Here is a 23,048-nt window from a genome sequence, read left to right as displayed (position 1 = left end):
AACTAATAAATGAAAAATTGTGTCATGTCTATAATATGGAATACTACTCAGAAATGTATAGAACAAACTATGCATAGTTACAGCAATGTAGACAAATGCTGGAGAAAGAAGCCAAATACAAAAGAGTATGTACTGGGACTGGGAGTTTGGCCTAGTGGTACAATGCTTGCTTAGCATGTACGAAGACCCAGGTTCGATTCCTTGGTACCACATACATAGAAAAAAGCTGGAAGTGGTGCTGAGGCTCAAGTGGTAGAGCTCTAGCCTTGAGAAAAAAAAAAGTCCAAGGACAGTGCTCAGGCCCTCAGCTCAAGCCCAGGATTGGCAAAAAAAAAAAAAGAGTAAGGGAACAGCCAGGCATATGGTGGAAATTTGTGATATCTGTCTTTTTCTGCCTGGATTATTTAATCTAACATATTGACCTGCAGTTTCACACATGTTGTTGAAAATGACACTAGTCCATTATTTTTGTGGGTCATGGGGCTTGAACTGGGCCTGGGCGCTGTCCCTGAGCTCTTCAGCTCAAGGCTACCACCCTACCCTTGAGTCAAGCCTCACTTCCCATTTTCTAGAGGTTAATTGGAGATAAGAATCTCAGGTCCTTTTGTGCCTGGGCTGGCTTTGAACCTTGATCCTCTGATCTCAGCCTCAAGGAACTAGGATTACAGGTGTGAGCCACTGTACCCAGCTTAGTCCATTTTTTTTAAATGAGTGCATGAGTGAATGGTGTCCCATTGTTAACATACATTTTTCTTATTCATTCATCAGCTGAGGATCCCTTAGGCTATTTCTATTTTCTCATTGTGGAGAACAATGCTGCAGTAAACATGAGGATGTCGGTATAGATGTCTTAACACAGAGACTGAATTTCTTTTGGCTATTTAGCCACACAAATAGGATTGCTAGATCGTGCAATGATTCCATTTTTGACTTTTGAGAAATCTCCTTTCTGGCTGCTATATTGGCTATACTACTTTACATTGTCACCATAACACTACAAGGGTTTCCCTTTATCCACATATTCACCAACATTTGTTTAACTTTTTATTGCAAACAGCCATTCTCATTACAGTAAACTAATATCTCATTGTAGTTGAACATTTCCCTGATAACTAGTAGTGCAGAGCCTTGTTGTGTTGTTAGCCACTTGTATGCTTTCTCCTTCAATGTGTTTACTTAGATCTGTTCCCCATTTCTTAACTGGGTTCTTTGATTTTTGCAAGTGAATTTTTAGAGCTCCTCAATATCAGCCTTTGTCAAATGCACAGCTTGGACTTCGTAGTTTGTGTTGTCAAAAATAGGATATTATTAGCTGTGCACTGTGGCTCACCCCTGTAATCCTAGCTACTCAGAAGGATGAGATCTAAGGATCTCAGTTCAAAGCCAGCCTGGGTACTCTAAGTCTGTAAGACTCTTACCTCCAATTAACCACCAGAAAACTGGAAGTGGTGCTGTGGCTCAAGGGGTAGGGCAGTATCTACAGGCTGAAGAGCTCAGGGACAACACCCAGGCCAAGAGTTCAACTCCCATAACTGACAAAAAATAGGGTATTATTAAGAACACTGAGATAACAACAGAAAATGGAACTGAAGATTTCCTAAACAATAAAGGTATATAATACCACATTGTGGCCCCAAGTTTTTTTTTTTTTTATAAAAAAAAGCAATTTTATTATTAAGAAAACAATGATTGACATTGTTACAAATTATTTGTTCATGAGTTATCGCTTTTCCTTCTCTTTTATACCATGTATCATATGTAACATATGTAATATGCAATATATCATATTAATCATTATATGTTACAATTAGAGAATTTTGCATATTCATTGAGGTTTTATTGAGAAGACTGTTAAATTAGAATAACAATTTGGAAATTTAGAAACTATCTCAAAAATAAGGGTAAGTTATATTATTAAAACATATTTTCTTTTTTTTAGCATACATTATCATGAGTTTTTTTTTAATTGTAATTAATAAAAAGGTTACATGATATTTGCCAGATAGAAGGTGCATTAATTCACATACATTGATACCCTTTCACATGTCTTGGTACCCATCACTTAAAACATATTTTCAAAGGTTGATGATTTCCTTAAAATTAATACTAATTTATGAGCCTGCCTTGTAAAAAAGATATCCTTAGAATAAATATAGAAATATAACCTTTATATTAATGGAAACAACTGGCCTTATTAAGCTAAATTTTACCCTTGACTCATCAGTTCTGGCTATATAACTTTTATCTATGTTACAAACAAAATAAAAAATTGTTACACCCTGTTGAAAATAACTTATTTGGGAAACATCCAAAAAGCTTTCAAACTCTTTTTCATATCATATGAAAACATCAAATACAATCTCTTCATCCTTTTCTAATTGATATAAAAATAGAGATGAACATTAAGAATGACTTAAGTTTCAGCACACATGCAATGTAATAAGAAAAACAGCTATGGTGACTAAATGCTCTTGTTTCTCTTTAATATCATTTCTATCATCTGCATAAAATATTCATATTTTGTATAAACTCTAGGCCTCTACCAGGAGTGTGAGCATGGATTGCAGGCATTCACTGCTGTTTTGTATATTCTTACCATCCCTAGTAAAGCAATGAACAATCAGGAGACAGTGGCCACTTGCTCCCCTATGTTCACTGTAGCCCCCGTCACCACCAAAAGCTATGGAAATAGCTTATATGCCTATCATTGGTCAAATAGATAAAATAAAATGTGCTGTATATACACAATGGAATTCTTTTTTTTATTGTAATTAGTAAAAGGATTACATGATATTTGCCAGATAGAAGGTGCATTAATTCACATACATTGATACCCTTTCACATGTCTTGGTACCCGTTTCCCTCCCCCCCACTGTGGCCCCAAGTTTTTCCTCCAAGTGCTCTCTCAACCTTTTGGTGCTTAATGTATCACCCCAAAATTAAGATTAGTAGTAAAAAGCAGACACGAAGCAGATATTATTATGATCTGGATATTCAAATGAAAATCTGACTAAGCTCTTCAACTAGTTTAGGCCCCAATAAACTACCATAGACTGGGTACCTTAATGACAGAAATGTATTTTCTCACAATTCTGGAAGTTGGAAGCTCCAAGATCAAGAATGAACTATGTAACTGGTGGGGTGGAGATAGAAAGGAGGGAATGGGAGAGAATGAGTGAACAGATGACGCTATGAGAAAGAATATGTACTTATGACCTGATGTATGTGAAGGTAACTCTACTGTATATCACCTCTAAAACAATGGTAAAGTAAATTAAAAAAAAAAAACAAAGAATGATAGAGGGGGTGGGATGTGAACATGTAACAGTGAGACAGTAAACATCCCCCCAAAAATTCAAGATGGAGGGGTCAGCAGCATTCCTTCCTTCTGAGGCCTCTCATTGGCATGCCAATTGTTCCTCTGTCTTTATATGGTATTCCTTCCGTATATGTGTCCAAATTTTCTTCTCTTGCAAGGGCATCCATCATACTGGGTTAGTCTCTGCCCTCAGTGATCTCATTTTAACCCAATATGTCTCTTTAAAGACACTATATCAAAATAAGGCCACATTCTGAAGTACTAGGAGATAAGACTTCACATGTGAATTCTGGGAGTATTTAATAGGCTCAAGACAGTTTTATTAAAGAGTAAATATATCAGTATGTGAGAGGGTAAATAATTATAGACATGAAGCTTTAGAAGAGAAACCAAAACGTTTAGTATGCAAGCCATACAATGCAAATGAATTCACAAAGAATGAGTTGAACTTTTGTTTAAAATGATTAATGGCCTCTTTGAAGGTGAGTAATACATTACTGTTAATTATATTTGAAAGACGTGATAGATGGTGCCTAATATCCATCTCATTCTTAAGTTCATCTCTCACTCCATCTTGGGTCCATACTAAATTTATAATCTCAATTTTATCATAGAAACTCATTTCAGGGGTAGAGGAAGGAAAATTTTTTTCTGGTCAAGATCTTAAAAGTATGGACAGAACTATGCTAAAGAACTCATCTTTGCAATACATTTACGAACATGATCATGCTTTAATATGACCTATAAAAGAAAATAGGGAGTTATATCTTTAATAATACCAATATAAGCAATGCTGTGATTCACGATGGCCTGGGCTTTAGTTCCTTTTTCTGCATAAGTATCAGCATAACTGTAGCAAATTAACTAGAAAGCCTACAGAGTGGGAGAAGATCTTCACTAACCATACAACAGACAAAGGCCTCATATCTAAAATATATCAACAGCTCAAAAAATTGAATCACTCCAAAACTAATCTCCAAAGAAACAACCATGCCATTAAAAGATGGGCCCAAGACTTAGAGTCTTCTCTGAAGAAGAAATAAGAATATCCTATGGACACATGAAGAAATGCTCGACATTTCTGGCCATAAAAGAAATGCAAAACAAAACAACTCTAAGATTCCACCTCACTCCAGTTAGAATGGCCAGGATCAGGAAAACGAATAACAACAGATGCTGGAGGGGATGTGGCCAGGAGGGATCACTACTACACTGTTGGTGGGAGTGCAAACTCGTTCAACCACTATGGAAAGCAGTATGGCAGTTTCTCAAAAGACTAAACATAGAACTCCCCTATGACCCAGTAATTCCACTACTTGGCATTTACCCAACCATCCAGAAACAAAGACATACTAAATCCACTAGCACAACGATGTTCATTGCAGCACTATTTACCATAGCAAAGATATGGAACCAACCTAGATGCCACTCAGTTGATGAGTGGATCAACAATATGTGGTATTTGTACACAATGGAATTCTATGCTGCAGTCAGGAAGAATGACATTGCCTCATTTGTAAGGAAATGGAAAGACAGAAAAAATCATATTAAGTGAAGTAAGCCAGACTCAAAGGAACTTAGGCTTAATGGTTTCCCTCATTTGTCATTATCAGTAGAAACCTTGGGCTCTACTAGCAGAGATCTGCAATAGAGCAAAACCTAGATACATAAGGCCATATAATGTGAAGCTAATTGAAAGGACCTCCAGGATAGTGAAACAAAAGCCATATAATGAATGATTGTTGTCCTTAATGTACTATGTTGTCTCTCATCTCTTTTGCTGTCCCTTGGTTATCTCATATTGTTACAGTATTTCACCTTGTTATCTGATATATTGCATATATGCTTATTTGGTTATTTGTAATCAGATAGGGAAGGGGGAAAACAAGATGGGGGGTGGTGGGAGGGAAATGGGGTCTAAGACATGAGAAAGGGTATCAATGTATGTGAAGTAATGTACCCTCTGGTGAATATAATGTAACCCTTCTATTAATTACATTTAAAAATATATGAAAAAAAGCATCAGTATAACTGGATCAATCTATTTTACATTTTTAGATCACACTGTTCTCCCTTCGTAATATGAATGCACAGAAATTTTTAGATTCATATATTTATTCTAAGACATTTAAAAATGAAGTTAAACTTGTTGAAGCCAACTCATAAATTCTTTAATTATTTTTTGGCCCATTCTGGGGCTTGAACTCAGGACTGGGTACTGTCCCTGAGCCTCTCTGTGCTCAAGGCTAGCACTCTACCACTTGCGCCATGGTGCCATTTCCAGATCTTTTGAGTAGTTTACTAAAGATAAGAATCTCATGGCAACTTTTCTGCCTCAGCTGGCTTCAAACCATGATCTTCAGCTCTCGGCCTCCTGAGTAGCTGAAATTACAGGCATGAGCCACCGACACCCAGCTAAATTCTTTAATCTTGTAACAAAATGCACAACCCAAAACATTGCACTAAGGTGGAAATAAGTTGGGAAATGGAGAGATAGAAGATACAGATGTGTGGACCACAGACTAAGTCCAGTACCAAGAGTATGAATGCATGAAATTTGACAAGGGCAGTAATAAGGAATTACAGTCCTAAACTACATTATGCTTCATAGAAGATATGTCTTTCAAGTCCCAGCCAATATTTATATCACTGATAGTAGTAAATAATAACACAGTGATAAAATTCAGTATTTTATACTTGGGTACCAGACACTTTACTATGATACTTACACAAATCATCTTATTCACGTTCAATAACAATGGAATGGAACCCTCATTTCTATGAAAGAGGACAGAGTGGACAGCAAAATTTAGATTATACATGGTAAATAGCAAGTCGACTTGTTCCCATATAGATCTGACACCAAAAAGTATTTGCCTGGGCTGGGAGTATAGCCTAATAGTAGAGTGTTCACCCAGCTTGCACAAAGCCTTGAGGTCAATTCCTCGGTACCACATACACAGACAAAACTGGAAGTGGTGCTGTGGCTCAAGTGGCAGAGTGCTAGCCTTGAGCAAAAAGTGTCCAAGGACAGTGCCCAGGTCCTGAGTTCAAGCCCCAGGACTGTCAAAAACGTATTTGCTCATTTGGTAGTTATAATTTTCTGAACAGTGCAGAGAGCAAAATCTGTAAGGCAATGTACTACCCTCGTAGACAGTTTCATTGGCTAGAAGACTGACATGAGTTGGAAGCAGGGATATGCTCTCATTGAAAACTCCAGAGTTGGATACTTTCTTGCCTCTTCCTAGCTTCTAGTGGTTGCTGGCAACCCTTAGTGTTCCTTTCTTTGTGAGAATGTATCTCTGCCTCCATCTTCATCTTGCTGTCTTCTCTCTGCATCCACATATTCAAATTTCTATCCTTTTTTATATAGGAATATCAATTACTGCATTAGGGCTCAGTCTAATCTAATATGACATCATAGTAATTTGAATATATCAGAAAAGATTTATTTCCAAGTAAGGTCATATTCTACTTCCAGATGAATGTTTATGTTGGTAGAGAAATATTCAACCCAGCACAGGAGCCACTACATAGACATTTTTGCAGTATGTTTCACTATGTTTTTCTTAATTTTTTGAGATGAATGGGATTTTAGGTTTCCATTTCTTTGATATGTTTTCTTTGCCAATGGCAAACAATATTCCCGCTACGAGTTATGTAATTACTTGTACTTTAGTAGTTCCGTGTAGTAAATATGAAACAAGTCAGAGATTCAAAGGGTTAGTAGGGAGATAAGATATTCATTCGTCTGTTGGCTTGTTTTGAAGCAAAGCTCAATGACTTATGACTGATAGTTGGGTGCCTGGAACTTACAAAAAGGATATTTTTCACAGCATTCCTTAGAAACATGTCTCAGTGTTCAGAAGTTCTTTACAAGTGAACCTTTGACTCCTGAGTTATCATCGAATTCTATTTTATTTCATGGATTACATTCTCTTTGAGAATCTTTTTTTTGGGGGGGGTCGGGATAATGTATATAGGGGTTACAGTTACATTGGTCAGGTAGTAGGTGCATTACTTCTCACACAGTGATACCCCTTCTCACGTTTTGTCCCCATTTCTCTCCCCCCAACCCCGGCCCAATCATCTTGTTCTCCCCCTTTCCCTTTCCTAGTTCAAATAAACAAATAAACGAATATAGAATATACCAGGTAACAAAGTCAAATATAGTAACAAGGTCTTCATGAATGCTAGGCAAACATTCTACCATTAGGCCAAATTTCCAGCCCTCTTTGAGAATTTTGACCCGGGTTCAATTCCTCAGTACCACATGCATAGAAAAAAAGCCAGAAGTGGTGCTGAGGCTCAAGTGGTGGTGCTCTAGCCTTGAGAAAGTCCAAGGACAGTGCTCAGGCCCTGAGCTCAAGCCCAGGACTGGCAAAAAAAAATAAGAGGATGATAGCTACTCAGGAGGCTGAGATCTGAGGATTGCAGTTCAAAGCCAGCAGGGGTCCTAAAGAACCAGAGACTCTTATCTCCAATTAATCACTAGAAAATGGGAAGTGGGGTGGTGGCTCAGGGGTAGGGCGAGAGTCTTGAGCTTAAGAGCTCAGGGACAGTGCCCAGGTCCAAAGTTCAAGCCCCATGACCAACAAAAGAAAAAAGAAAAAAAAAGAGGGTGAAAATCAGTAACTAAGGTTGTTCCTTCTTAACACTTATAAAGAAAACTACAGCGTATCTGGACTGGTTTACATGATTTTATTAAACTAGCTTCATTTGATAAAAATTGAGATCTAGAGAAGTTGCGATGCTTTCCAAAGTCAAAGAGCTAGCAAATGACTGAGCTATAAATCTAACTCTGCCTCCTAAATCCTATCCCCATTAGACATCATTACAAAATGAATAGGCAAAATCTGCTCTTGTTCTTCACCATGTTGATGAACTTAAGAACTATTGGAGAAAGAAGTAGTTTGAAATCCTAGAATCCTAAAGACAACAATCATATTTTTTGTAATGATTGCTTAGGGAACTCAAATCCCAGATTAATATTACCAGGGAGGTATTGAACTGAGTTGGGTTTACAAATCACTCTTCACACTGGGAAAGCCAAGTTCATTGGTAATAGGGAGAAATGAAGTTCATGGTACTATGGACACTGGGGGGAAACAACTTAGTTTTCAGTTCCTGAGTATAGATTCATCTAAGCAAACATACAAGTCACAGACTGAAGGGGAAAATACAAATGTAGATTTGGTTGAGATTATGGGCTTTGAGGGTTTAAATACTGACGCTAACACTAAATGGGACAGATGATTCTGTCTCTTTAAATTTGTTTCCTTCGCTATAAGGACATGTGCAATGTTATATTGATCTACATTTTGAAGAATGAAATACATACACACATAATTAGAAACATACCCCAGCATAAAAATTGTAGTTTTCAATAAAAAAGAATATTATTGTCATTATTCCTTTTAGATTCAAATACTATCTTAATCCTCATCCAATTTGTCTTGAATGCTTATTGTGGAAAATAATTATTTCTAATTATTTCATATCTGTATACAGAAAATAGTTTCTGACCTGAAGAAGCCATTCATAGAATAAGAGGCAATGTGAAACTTGCCATAATGAGCTGGGCGCCAGTGGCTCACACCTGTAATCCTAGCTACTTAGGAGGCTGAGATCTCAGGATCGCTGTTCAAAGCCACTCTGGGCACAAAGGTTTGTGAGACTCTTATCTCCAATTAACCACCAAAAAGCCAGAAGTGGTGCTGTGGCTCAACGTGGTAGAGAGCTAGCCTTGAGATGAAATGCTCAGGGAGAGTACACCCAGAGTTCAAACCCCTCTACTAACCACGATCCCCCAAACAACAAAAACTTGCTATAATGCTACAACAATAGAAAATGTTCACTGAGTCACCATAACATGCTATTTCTACCTTGGTTCTGTGTGCCTGATGTAATCAACTCAGTTTTTCATAACAGTTCTATGAATTAGGTAGCATTATTTTTTCCTATATACAATAATGTGAAAACAGGGGTAAAATAGTTTGTTAGGAAGTAGCAGAGCCTGGATTCAAAATCAGTCCAACTAGCTTCTATGGTCCTATAGTCTCCCCATCATACCACTGTTACCTCTGTAGCAAAGGCCTGTTTTAAATGAGACATCACAAAGTAAAACTTTAAAGCAGTACAATACAAATGCTCAATGGATTAATATGTTTTAACATTCAATTCCCATGAAATAAGAATTTAAAGTGACCATAGAAAGTGACTATATAAATATTTCAGCTATAACTGATAAGAATCATATGACAGTAATGAGTTTAAGGTTCATGCTGACTTTTTTTTGTCAGTCATGGGGTTTGGACTCTGGGCCTGGGCACTGTCCCCGAGCTCTTCAGCTCAAGACTACCGCCCTACCCCTTGAGCAACACCACCACTTCCAGTTTTCTGGTGGTTAATTGGAGATAAGAGTCACCCATTTTTGAGTGCCCAGGCTGGCTTTGAACAACGATCCTCAGATCTCAGCCTCCTGAGTAGCTAGGATTAAGGCAATGAGCCATGACCCCAGGCTTATGCTGACATTTTTGAAAATGGAAGATAACATGGTATCTTTAGAAAGGTCGTTAAATTGCAGTCAAGTCCGTCAAGTCATGTTAAAGAAGAGTATGGTAGGTATATGGAAAATGGGATGGTGAAGGATTTAGCCTATGTGGCCTTCTGTGGGATCTTACTCTATCCCTTTAGTTAGGGAGATGGATTGGGGGAAAAGGCCAGGTGCCTAAGGACAACAGTGATGAAACAAGACAGCCCAGAGCCACTATGGCAGACATGACAGTTACTCAGTTACTATTACTCCCATTCTATGCCTTGTCCAATAGCCCAAAGAAAATATGTTAATATGTCTGTCAAAAATAATATGTTCTCCTAAGTATGTTATGTGTTGACCAAAACAGTTCACAACATCTACTTACCTTTCTCTGCTGGGCTCATAACAGTCACTGTGAAAAGACAGAGAGAGAGAGAGAGAGAGAGAGAGAGAGAGAGAGAGAGAGAGAGAGAGAGAGAGAGAGAATCAGAATTAATAGCATTTATACCAGGTAACTTGAGGGGACTGGTGGGCTTGGAATAGACGGGGGTGGGACGGAAGAGAATTACAAAAATGGTGACATTGACCAATATGCATTGTACTCATAAATTAACACATTGAATTGAAACTCCTTTTTACAACTGCTTGAAGATGAAAACATAAGAAAAATTCAAAATATATTTTCAAATTCCTTTTTCTAGATCATTATTTTTTGAGCAATTTATACAATAATACTTTAGAAATCCACCAGCTAAAATGAAGGAAGGCAAAGATGATTAAATTCCATCCTATGCTATCATCCTCACCTTAAAACATCAGTAATTAAGAATTACCACTTATTCAGTATATACAGGCATAATATAATATTAAAAATGTAAATAGAAGCATGTAAGCTTGTAACATGGCATTAAAAATGATAAATTAAAAGAAGATTACAGAGCCGGATGCCAGTGGTTCACACCTGTAATCCTAGCTACTTAGGAGCCTGAGGTCTGAGTATTGTGGTTCGAACCCAATCCAGGAAGAAAAGTCCCCATGAGACTCTTATCTCCAATTAACCACTCAAAAACAGAAGTGTAGCTGTGGCTCAAAGTGGTAGAGTGCTAGCCTTGAGCCGAAGAGTTCAGGGACAGTGTCCAGGCCCTGCGTTCAAGCCCCACAACTGAGAACAACAACAAAAAATGTAATTACAGATGTCCCCTGAATGATGATGGCATTATGTCTCAATGAACACATTATTTAAGTAACAAAAAAAACAATATTAAATCAAAAACTCACCTACCTTATTGAACATCCTAGCATAAGCATAATGTAAGTGGTTTAAGCTCAGACCACTTACATCAGCCTGCTATTGTATAAAACCATCTATAAATAGCCTATTTATAATCAAATGCTGAATATCTCCTGTGATTTCTTGAATACTACACTGAGTGGATAACAATGGGTGTATGATTCTATGTTCACAGTATTATAATGTTGAAAAATCTTATGTCGATCCATCTGTATTTAGTTTCCCAAAGTGGTCACTGTATGATTATCTTTAAAAACCAACTTCTTTTGTCTATTTGGAAGTATTACAATATAGGTATTATCAGACTAGGGCAGAAATTCTCTTGTACTATTAGGTTATCCTAGACAATTTCTTTGCTTCTCTACAATTACCTGCCTCTTAATGTTACTTGAGAATGAATTGTGTTAATGCAATGCTGCTTAGCATAGTATTTAACAAAAGGTAAGTGCCGAATGAATATTTATGATGATTATCTGCGAATCAAGAGTTCACAGGATTTTAGAAGTAGAGAAACTTTAGTGACTATCTGGTTTATCTCTCTCCTTTCACAAATGGAGAAAAATATGCTGTAGTTACCAGATGATTTGCCTAAGCACAGAGCAAGTACAATCAGGACCAGATTCTAAACTTAGCTTTTTCCACACACTGTGTCCACCCTCCTCAATTATTTCTTGCTGGTCTTTCATATATCACTTCTGTTTAGAATGCTATTTGTTCAAAATGAGGCCTATCCCTCTTTACTCACCACTCCCAGCTGTGTGTTCCTATACTAAATGCTAAGGTAAACAGATTACATGACACAGCCCTCAATGCTGAGAAGCTGTCAAATTAAGACATTTATTATACATAATGATAATAACAAATAAGGGACAGAGAAATGGGGAGATTCAAACAGAATAAGACAATGATCTGGGTGCTACTTCTTTATTGTCATACCATTTCCCTTGATATACAGGTCTAGTGACCTTTAAAAACAAGTCTCATTTGGGGGCGACAGAGGTGGAAGATTATGAAAGAGTAGTGGAGAGGTGAATTTGATCAGAGTACATTAAATACATCTATGAAACTATCACAACGAAACCCTTTTACACAATTAATTTATGCTAATAAACATTATCTTTTAAAGGATCATTAAACTATTAATTTTTCCATTAAACTATTAATTTTGCCTGTGCTAAAAATATGACAAAATGATTTTTTTTCTAACACAACAGCCTGGAGACTGATAACAAGTTCTTTTATTTGCCAATTAAAGAATCTTGATTAAGAATGTATGAAAGAGGTACATACTGTGACTATGCATATGGAAGTGTGAACAAGAAGCCCTGATGGGTCAACCTGAGACTTTGTGATTTTGCACATGCATGGCTGCACTAGTTCCACCAGACCTTGAATTGAGCTAATTACATCTCTTTAAAATGGAGTGGGAGAAAATAGATTTTCTTAGAGACCAATAGACTCTCTCTTCTACCTCAGGCTGAACATTTCTAACTGATAATACAAAAACATAAAAGCTATACAGAGTAATGGGGGACTATAAAATGTCTGATGTGTGCAAATATTGCATAATATTTAAATTAGGCTGAAGGTATTCGTATTGTCTCTTTGGACAATGCTTCTTTTGTATTCATTCTAAATACCTGCTTTGAAACAAGTGGGGCTCTGACTTTCTATTTGCTTGGTCACTTGCTCCAGCTCTGTGGGTGAAGAAAGATCACCTTGTACTTGCAGATATTAGAATGAGACAATGTGTGTATGGAAGAAAACAAGAGAACCAGTATGTTCTCTATATAGTGGACAGCTATCTTTAAGTAGTTACAAAACCCTTATGACTGAGATTGACTTATATAATCCAAGAGCAGAGGGAAGACTAGAATGAATGTGTATAAACTGTAGGATAACATATTTAGCACAGAATAAAAAATATGCAGGTTCACACCTATAATTATAGCTGCCTAGGAGGCTAAGAATAGATGGATTGTGGTCTGCGGACAGCCTGGGCACAAAAGTTCCTAAGGCCCCATATGGAACACATAGCTGGGCACTGTAGTGCACATCTGTCATTCAGTACATCTATGTGAGAGGCTGATATCAAGATCACAGTTCCAGGCAAGCCAGAGGAAAATCCTCTTTGAGATTCCATCTCAATGAAAGAAAGATGGATATAGTGGCATGTTCCTGTCGTCCCAGCTACAATAGAAAACCTAAAATAGGTGGATTTTGGTCCAGGTGTACTCCTGGGCAGGAAGTTAGGTCCTATCTCAAGGATAACTAGAAAAATAGGAAAAAAAAGTGAAGGGGAGAAGGTGAAAGAGGAAGATAATGACTGTCATCGTGAAGAAAGGAATGACATTATCCCAGAAGAAATGTACTAATTACCTGACTTGTGAAGAAACTATAACCCCTCTGTATAACACCTTTATAATAATAAAAAATAAAAACTTTTCCAATACACCAGAAATATAAGATGAAAATCAAAATGGTATTCAATGAATAAATTTAACTACCTACCTAAATTAAAAAGTGTTTCAATGACCATAAGCCTTTGAAAGGCACGAACAAACATTTGGAAATGTTGTTAGATGCCATTCAGACATTATTAATCTGGCAGTGCACTTGACTTTCAAAATCTTTCACTCCTGAAATTCAGCAAGTTGTCAATAAGTCTAATATTTTCTTGTAAAATTTCCCAATGGAAGTTACATATTTCTGAGATGACAAAGAGCTTTATTCTAAATCATGGAAGTTATCTCAGTAGTTCTGCTTTTCTCTCATATTTCTTTTTTTTTGCCAGTCCTGGGGCTTGAACTCAGGGCCTGAGCACTGTACTTGGGCTTTCTTCTAGGCTAGAGCTCTACCACTTGAGCCATAGCACACTTCCAGCTTTTTCTATGTATGTGATACCAAGGGATCGAACCCAGGTCTTCATTCATGCTAGGCAAGCACTCTACCACTGGCCAAACTCCCAGCCCCACTCTCATATTTCTAATACTGCCTTTTACACTGTTAAAGAGGGAAACGTATTCAATCATATTTAAAATGAAAATATCACGAGTCACACTAAACTTTTATGATGTAAGTTGCTTCCCACAAATCATTTGGGTAAGGGGACATTTAGCCAATGCCACAGGTATCTTGTCACACATGATTATAGGATAATGTGGTTATATTGGTAATTATGGCTCTGCTGTTTCTTTAAAGTTTAGTTCACCACTGGAGAGTTCAATTACTGGAGTTATCACCAAATGGCTTTTTTGTACAGACTTTCTTCTTTTTTCCATTTATTCAGATTTCTTTTGCAATATGGTATGGACACAACTTTGCCGAGGTGGAGAACATGACATGGCTTCTCATCATAGAACTGACACTAAAACTTGAGCATATCTCAAGATTTTTTAAAAATAGATGCACAGTGCAAGATCACAGAAGGGTATGAGAAACATAAGCCTAACATGGGAGGAAGTGGAGCTGTGCTTCAAGTGGTAGAGGGCCATCCTTGAGAAAAAAAAATTGGGCCAGGAGTGTGGCCTAATGGTAGAGTACTGGCTTAGCACGCACAAAGACAGGGGTTTGATTCCTTGGTATCACATACATAGAAAAAGCTGGAAGTGGTGCTGTGGCTCAAGTGGTAGAGCTCTAGCCTTGAGAAAGTCCAAGGTCAGTTCTCAGGCCCTGAGTTCAAGCCCCAGGACTAGCAAAACAAACGAGCAAAAAAAAAACAATCAAGCAAGAATATGAGACCCTATGTTCAAATATCCCAGTACCAGTACAACAACAACAACAATAATAAAAAGAACATGAAGAAACTCCATGAAAATTCTGTCAAGTTGACACATAACATGAGCCATGTGGTTTAAAGTTTTTTAGGCAGAACAGTCTAAAAAGCTTCAAAATTGGTGAAATTAATTTCAATACTATAATTTATTTAATGCAATAGATGTCATTATTTTCATTTCAACTTGTCACCTCCAGAAAATTGATGACATGGTTTTGGTTCTTTGTTCTTTTTTGTATGAAGTAGAAAGAAAGTATATTTCATGCTGCCTGAACATTTCAATTCAAATGCCACATCTGAAACATTTGCTAGATACCTGTGGCTTAATGAGAGCAGTTTAAAAGGACCTATAGCTAGGCATCAGTGACTCACGCCTATAATCCTAGTTATTCTAGAAGCTGAGATCTGAAGATTGCCCTTCGAAGTCAGGAAGGATCTTCCATGAGACCCTTTATCTACAATCAATCAGCAAAATAACCAGCAATGGAACTATGGCTCAATTGGTAAAGCCCTAGCCTTGAGCTAAAGAGCTCAGGGCCAGTGTCCAAGCCCTGAGTTCAAGCCTTAGGTCCCGTGTGGCACGCTTGCACACACACACACACACACACACACACACTCGCACACACACACACACATACACACACGCACACCAAATGGACCTATGAATGGAGAGCCTGAAGTTGGAAAGAATTTGGAATTCACTGAGGTAACTAAAGAGTCCTCATTTCCAACATGAAGTTTTCTTTGAACTGATGACACATTTAGGGAGAGAGTTTACTAGAGTTCAGAATATGCTTTGGTATTTATTTATATTCTGGGTCTGTTACATAATAAGTTTTAATCATTTTGTGCTTCAGTTTTTTCATCTATAAAATACCATAAAATTCTTTATATTAGCAGGTTGTTATAAGGATTAAATAATAAAAATAAATATAAAGTACTTTGGCGCTCGTCAAACAATCAGTATTTAATTACTGTTAGCTACTCATTATCATCTTTCTGAGAAAAGTGAATTGATAAAATGAGATTGGGTTTACTGTAAGTTCAAGATAAAATAAGTGTGATTTACAAAAAAAAACTATAGACACTCAAAGTTGTGATGGTTTTAATTTATGCAATGTCAAAATTAATATCTTTTATTCCCACTTTTTCTTTGAGATGTTTCTTAGATACTAGGTTAGGAGAGGCATAGAATTTGAAATAGGATATTGAGATACATTTTTACTTTTCTGCTTGTAGAAAGCAAGCTAATCATGCCAGATTTCAATTATCCCTGTGAAAAAGTTAATCATGCTAGCTACTCGTTGACTTTGTGAGGCAACTATTCACAAGTCTGTAGGATTTTAATAATTACACAGGACACAGTATAAACATACAGATTCCAGGGCCTCCTTCACACAAATGTCTAGGTGTAGGAGTCAGAATTTATATTTAAAAGTTTCACCACATGATCCTAATTATCAACTGGTTTAAGAACTACTAAAGTTGTTTTACCAGTTGGTTTATCTTACTAGTTAGGTATGATACATATCAGTGGTTTTTTTTTATTTGGTTTTGTTTTGATATGGTTCTGGAACTTGAATTCAGAGCCTGGGGCTACCCATGAACACTTTTGCTAAAGCTGGAGCTCTATCACTTGAGCCACAGCTCCAATTTCGGCTTTTGGGGAGGTAGTTCATTGAAGACTGAGAGAAGAAGGATGAGGAGGAGGAGAAGGAGGAAGGAAGGAAGGAAGGAAGGAAGGAAGGAAGGAAGGAAGGAAGGAAGGAAGGAAGGAGAAACTTTGGTTCTAGAAAATTGTGTAGCTTTCATCTTACCACTTTTCATTTCTCTTGACTCTCAAGAGATTTTATCTTTTTTTTTTTTTTGGTAGTATTGAGGTTCGGAAAGCAGAACTTATTTGCTAAGCAAGTACTCTTACCACTTGAGCCATACTGCGCAGCCCTTTTTTAGTATATTTTTCAGATTGACTTTGGGATTTTTTTCCCTCAGGGCCAATCTTGGGGCATGATCCTACTATCTCCACCCAGGTGTGTACCCACACACCCAGCCCAAAATTTTTACATTTTTATTTTATTTTTTCGGTCGGTCGTAGGGCTTGAACTCTGGGCCTGAATGCTGTCTCTGAGCTATTAAGGGTAGCACTATACCACTTGGGCCACAGCGCTACTTCTGGTTTTCTGGTGGTTCATTGGAGATAAGAGACTCACAGACAGACTGGAGTGCCCAGGCTGGCTTTGAACTGCGATCCAGATCTCAGCCTCCTGAGTTGCTAAGATTACGGGCGTGAGCCACCGGTATCCAGCTTAAAATTTCGACTTTTTGGGTAGAATTAGTTCCTAAAATAATTTTATTTATTTCATTTTTGTTATTTTTAAATAGTTGTACAAAGGAATTGCCATTTAACAAAGCAGTTTGTGAATACAATATCTCTTGATCAATGATACCTCTTTCAACATTCTCACTTGACAATCAACAGTTTTAATTTTTTAACCCCTAAATGAATAGTATTGTCACCAAAAATAGAAATGTAGGCAATTCCATAATTTACCTTGCCCCCAAAACAAATAGGGAGGTCACACCATCATAATCTACTTGTGTAGAATTTTGGAGTTTAGTAAAATACCTAAACCCCTCAGAAGGAAAACTTACTGTTGCTTTATAGTAAGCAAATGCTCTTTAAATGGGCTGCATACCATTATCTATATCCCATGTGGACAGAGGCTCACTGGTGCATTTCTAATGCCGGAGAAAATGACAGGGTTCTTATTCGCAAAAATTGTAGTTGCAGTAAACCTCCATTGTCTTGTAATTCCTTTTTTTTTTTTTGCCAGTCGTGGGCTTGAGTTCAGGGCCTGAGCACTGTCCTTGGACTTTCTCAAGGTTAGAGCTCTACCACTTGAGCCTCAGCACCATTTCTGGCTTTTTTCTATGTATGTGGTACCGAGGAATCGAACCCGGGTCTTCATGCATGCTAGGCAAGCACTCTCCCACTAGGCCAAACTCCTGGCCATCTTGTGATTCCTTTAAAGCCAATATAAAGTCTGCCTCGTGTTTTGTCTACATAGTATATTCCCCAGGTTGAGCCAGCTCCTAGGTGGCTTCTTCCAGGAGCATTTAAAGGCATAAGTACTAAGTGCAGTAGCTTTGGGTAAGGGACATCACCCATCAATAGATGCCTGACCACAAAATCTGGCAAAGAGATTGCAAAGAGATTGACAAGTGTAGAAATAAAGGTATTTAACTACTGCTAAGGTACATGACACCTACAGTGGACTACATGCTCAGGAAAGGGCTGAGAAGACACAAGCTTTCATCTCTATTTGGACTGAAGATAATGCACAGTAGGAAATGAACACTCTAAACTAGCCAAAGCAGGAAGGTCTATGTGACTCTATTTCCAAAGTAACTAGTAAAGAGTCAGGCTGGAGATATGGAGCCTCTCAAGTAGCAGAGCACCAGACATAAGCAAGGAAGCTGAGCTAGTGCCAGGCCCTGAGTTCAACCCATGTCACTGTCACTCATTTGAGTGCGTGTGTGTGTGTGTTTGAAAAGTCACTGGATAGCAGGGCACCGGTGGCTCATGCCTGTAATCTTAGCTACTCAGAAAGCTGAGATCTGAGGATTGCAGTTCAAAGCCAGCACAGGCACAAAAAGTCTGAGAGATACTTATCTCCAATTAACTGCCAGAAAACCAGAAGCGGTGCCATGGTTCAAGCGGTAGAGCATAAGCCTTGAGCTCAGGAACAGTGCCCAAGCACAAAGTTCAAGCTCCATGACTGACCACAAAAAAAAGCTACTTGGTATCAGTGGCTCACACCTGTAATCCCAGTAATCCTGCTCAGGAGGCTGGGGTCTGAAGATCATGGTTCAAAGGCAACCCGGGCAGAGAAGTCCATTAAAATCTTACGTCCAATTAACTACCAAAAAGCCTGAAATGGTGCTATGGCTCAAAGTGGTAGAGCACTAGCCTTGAACACAAGAGCTTAGGGACAGTACCCAGGCCCTGAGTTCAAGCACCAAAACCCCCCGCCACGCAAACACACACACACACACACACACACACACACACACACACACACACACACACACACTAAAGAAGCAAATAATTCATATAGGCTGGCACAGTGTCTCACACCTGTAATCCTAGCTACTCAGGAGGCTGAGATCTGAGGTTCAAGGTTCAAAGCCAGCTGGAGCACAAAAGGACCTGAGACTATTTCCAATTAACCTCTAGAAAGCGGTAAGTGGGGCTTGGCTCAAGGGGTTGGAAGGATAATGAAATCAGAAAGATTATTTAAAAGATTATAATTTCTGGATACTTCTAAAATTGACAGTAAAGAAAAGGAAAATAATTCAAGTATAAGAAACTCTACAGAGGAGTTTGACTAACTAAACTGATAGTCAAATATGTTATAGATGAATAACTAGCTAAAGAATAAATCATGTGAAATTATGTAGAAGCAAAGAAAGCACCTAGAGACAAATGAAAGCAAAAACAATATACCAAATCATAGTATGGGATGTAACGAAAGCATGATGTTTATGGCTGTAAATGCCTACACTAAAAAAAGAACAAATATCTCAAATTGAGCCTCTAAATACATTCCGAGAAACTAAGAGAGAATAACAAACTAAACTCAAAACTAAGAAAGAAAGCATCTTTTAAAGATTGTAATGGAGAACAATGAAATAGTAAACACAAAACACAGTTAATGAACCCAAACATTGGAGGAATTTGAAGAGATCAACAAAATTCACAGACTTTTAACTAGACTGTACAAGAAATAGTGATGCATGATTTAAACCATAAATGAAAGATGACAATCTACAGGAGTAGAATGGACTATAATGGAATTTTAGACCTAGACCTGGTGGTACACAGCTGCTGTAATCTCAGCAGTTGGGAAGTAGGGATGGGAGAATTATGAGTTCTAGCTCAAGCTCAACTATATAGCAATATTCTGTCACAAACAAAATAAAATAAAATATAGAATTCTAGGAACAATTGTATACCATAAAATAAGATAACCTAGATGAAATAAACATTCTTAAAAATAAACTATCCAGGGCCAGGAGTTGGCCTAGTGGTAGAGTGCCTGCCTAGCATGCACGAAGACCCGGATTCGATTCCTCGGTACCACATGCATAGAAAAAAGCTGGAAGTGGTGTTGTGGCTCAAGTGGTAGAGCTCTAGCCTTGAGAAATCCCAAGGACAGGGCTCAGGCCCTGAGCTCAAGCCCAGGACTGGCAAGCAAAAAAAAAAAAAAGAAACTATCCAAACTGACTCAGGAATATTGCCAAGGGATAGAAGGAGGGACACAGGAAATTACCAATTAATGGGCATGAAACTTAAACAAGAATGAACTATGCCGATCTGCTATAAACATTGCATCTATGATAAAGGTCAATAGTAATATATGGTATATTTTACATTTGCTAAGAGGGTAGATCTATGTCAACTTTTGAGCTGTCACTTTTTTTCCACAAAAATACGAAAGTGTCATTAATAACAACTGTGAAAAAAATACACCTAACAATTGGATAATCTTGAAGAAATACTTGTTTCAAGACACAACATACCAACACAGAATTAAGAAGAAACAAAAAAAAATCTGAATAGATAAATAACAAAGGTGAAATGTATGATCAAAACTTTCCAGCAAAGTAGGGCTCAAGTATCTCAAACCTGTAATTTAACTACTCAGGAGGCTGGCATCTGAGGATCATGGTTTGAAGCTAGCCCTGGCAAGAAAGTCCATGAGACTCATATCATCAATTAAACACCAGAAAACTGGAAATGGTGCTGTGGCTCCAAGCAGTAGACCACTGGCCTTGAGTGAAAAAGCAGAGGGACAGTGCCCAGGCCCTGAGCTCAACCTCCAGAATAAAAAAAAAGAAATAAAATCCCAGAACCACATAGCTTTCAATGACAAAATCTACCATAACATTAAAAAAAGAATATCAGGTCAAGATCATGGCCTATAGTGGTAGAGTGCTTACCTAGCATGCACAAAGCCCTGGGTTCTATTCCTCAGTATCACATACATAGAAAAAGCTAGAAGTGATGCTGTGGCTCAAGTGGTAGAGCACTCAGGCTCTGAGTTCATGCCCTAGGACTAGTGAAAGAAAGAAAAGAGAGAGAGAGAGAGAGAGAGAGAGAGAGAGAGAGAGAGAGAGAGAGAGAGAGAGAGAGATTCTCAAGCTCTTGGAATACATTCAAAAGAAGATAGCACAACACTTCCTAACACACTCTTGGAGGCCAGTATCATCTGATAACCCAAGCTAGATAAAAGCACAGAAAGAGAACCGTGTGGGGCTGGGAGTTTGGCCTAGTGGTAGAGCTCTTGCCTAGCATGCATGAAGACCTGGGTTCGATTCCTTGGTACCACATACATAGAAAAAAGCCAGAAGTGGTACTGTGGCTCAAGTGGTAGTACTATAGCCTTGAGAAAGCCCAAGGACAGTGCTCAGGCCCTGAGTTCACACCCTAGGATGAGAGAGAGAGTGAGAGAGAGAGAGAGAGAAGAGAGAGAGAGAGAAACCATGAACAAATATATACTATAAACATAGATATTAAATCAGAGATGTAAAATTCCTTAACATAATTCCATGACAAGGAAAAAGTGAGATTTTAATAGAATATATTCAAGAACTATAAGGTTGTTCAACATAAAAAAGATGCCAGTGACTCACATCTGGAATGCAAACTACTCAGGAGGCTAAGATTTAAGGATCATAGTTCAAAGCCAATCTGGGCAGAAAAGTCTGTGAGACTTACCTCCAATTAGCCACCAAAAAGCTGGCAGTGAAGCTGTGGCTCTAGAATGTCAGCCTTGAGCCCAAAATATAAAAACCAAATGCCCTGACCCTGAGTTCAAACCCTAATAGTGACACACACACACACACACACACACTAACACACACACACACGACCAAATGTGTAATACACTGTATCAGTAGAATTTAAGAAAAACTTCACATGGTCATCTCAAGTGATATATGTAACAACATACTGCACACATTAATAAAAAATGATCAAGATATCACTAAAAGAAGGAAACTTTCTCAGCTTAATAAAAGGCATATATGGAAGAGTCACATCTGACAGTATACTTAATAGTGGAAGATCTTAACAATTTCTCCTTAGAATGGATCAGGAGCCAGGCTAAGGTCCCGGCTTTCATCATTTCTATTTTGTAAAATTGTACCAGAAGTTGAAGCCAGTGCAATTAGTCAAGAAAAATAAATACAAGGCATCCAAATTGGATGAAGAAGGAAAATTATATTTACTAGCAAATAGCATGATCCTATGTATCCATAATTGCAATTACCTTTAGAACTAATTAACAAATTCAGCAAAGTTGCAGAACATAATATCAGAACTCCAAATCAGTTCAATTTCTATTCTCTAGGAACAATTAGAAAAGAAAATGAAGAAATCACTTCCATTTACCATAAATTTAAAAAAGAATAATTTTAAGAAGGCTGTAGATCGAATCCAAGGTATATCCCTCAAAATTAAAAGTGTGGGAAGGGTAAGTAGAGAAGGGATGGGTGAGAATGTTGGAAGGGATGACATTGATGAAGATCAACTGCTTTGTTAAATGGTAACTCATTTATGCAGCTGCTTAAAGATAATTAAAAACAATTACAAGAAGGGCGCAGTAGCTCATCCTGTAATCCTAGCTACTCAGGAGGCTGAGATCTGAGGATCAAGGTTCAAAGCCAACCGGGGCACAAAAGAACCTGAGACTCTAACCTCTAGAAAATGGGAAGTGAGGTTTGGCTGAAGGCTACTGCCCTACCCTTGCGCTGTAGAGCTCAGGGACAACACCCCGGTCCAGGGGTAGAGTGGAAGCCTTGAGAGAGCTCAAGGACAGCGCCCAGGCCGAGTTCAAGTCCCATGACCCACAAAAAAAATTACAAAACACTGAAAAGTAACGGAAGAACCTAAGTAAATGGAAAGAAAAAGGTCACATGTATGTGGATTGGAAGACCTGAGATTAAGACTGGGAGTCTCCAAAGCAATATATAGGTTAAATGTCATTCTTCACAAAACCTTGTTTATCATATTTGTGTCAATGGACAAACTGAACCTACAATTCAAATGAAAGAACAGGTA

At 37.9% G+C, this 23,048-nt stretch overlaps 1 protein-coding gene across 2 annotated transcripts in view; it reads right to left on the bottom strand.

Moving 5' to 3' along the window:
• Zdhhc15 (zDHHC palmitoyltransferase 15) overlaps window positions 1-23,048 on the bottom strand; it is a 99,721-nt gene that overhangs the window by 69,187 nt on the left and 7,486 nt on the right. Inside the window, exon 2 of one of the 2 annotated variants that reach the window (XM_090327025.1) lies at window positions 10,243-10,269. The exons of the other annotated variant lie outside the window; for it this stretch is intronic. Coding sequence (XP_090183151.1) covers window positions 10,243-10,269 — 27 coding nt within the window. The remainder of the gene's footprint in view (window positions 1-10,242; window positions 10,270-23,048) is intronic. 2 annotated transcript variants of the gene reach the window in all.

The sequence above is a fragment of the Megascapheus bottae genome, chromosome X (genome assembly GCF_031878675.1).
Source record: "Megascapheus bottae isolate mThoBot1 chromosome X, mThoBot2.hap1, whole genome shotgun sequence".
Classification (NCBI taxonomy): Eukaryota; Metazoa; Chordata; class Mammalia; order Rodentia; family Geomyidae; genus Megascapheus; species Megascapheus bottae.
The sequence above is the reverse complement of the archived record's forward strand: the minus strand, read 5'-3'. Positions and strand labels throughout refer to the sequence as shown.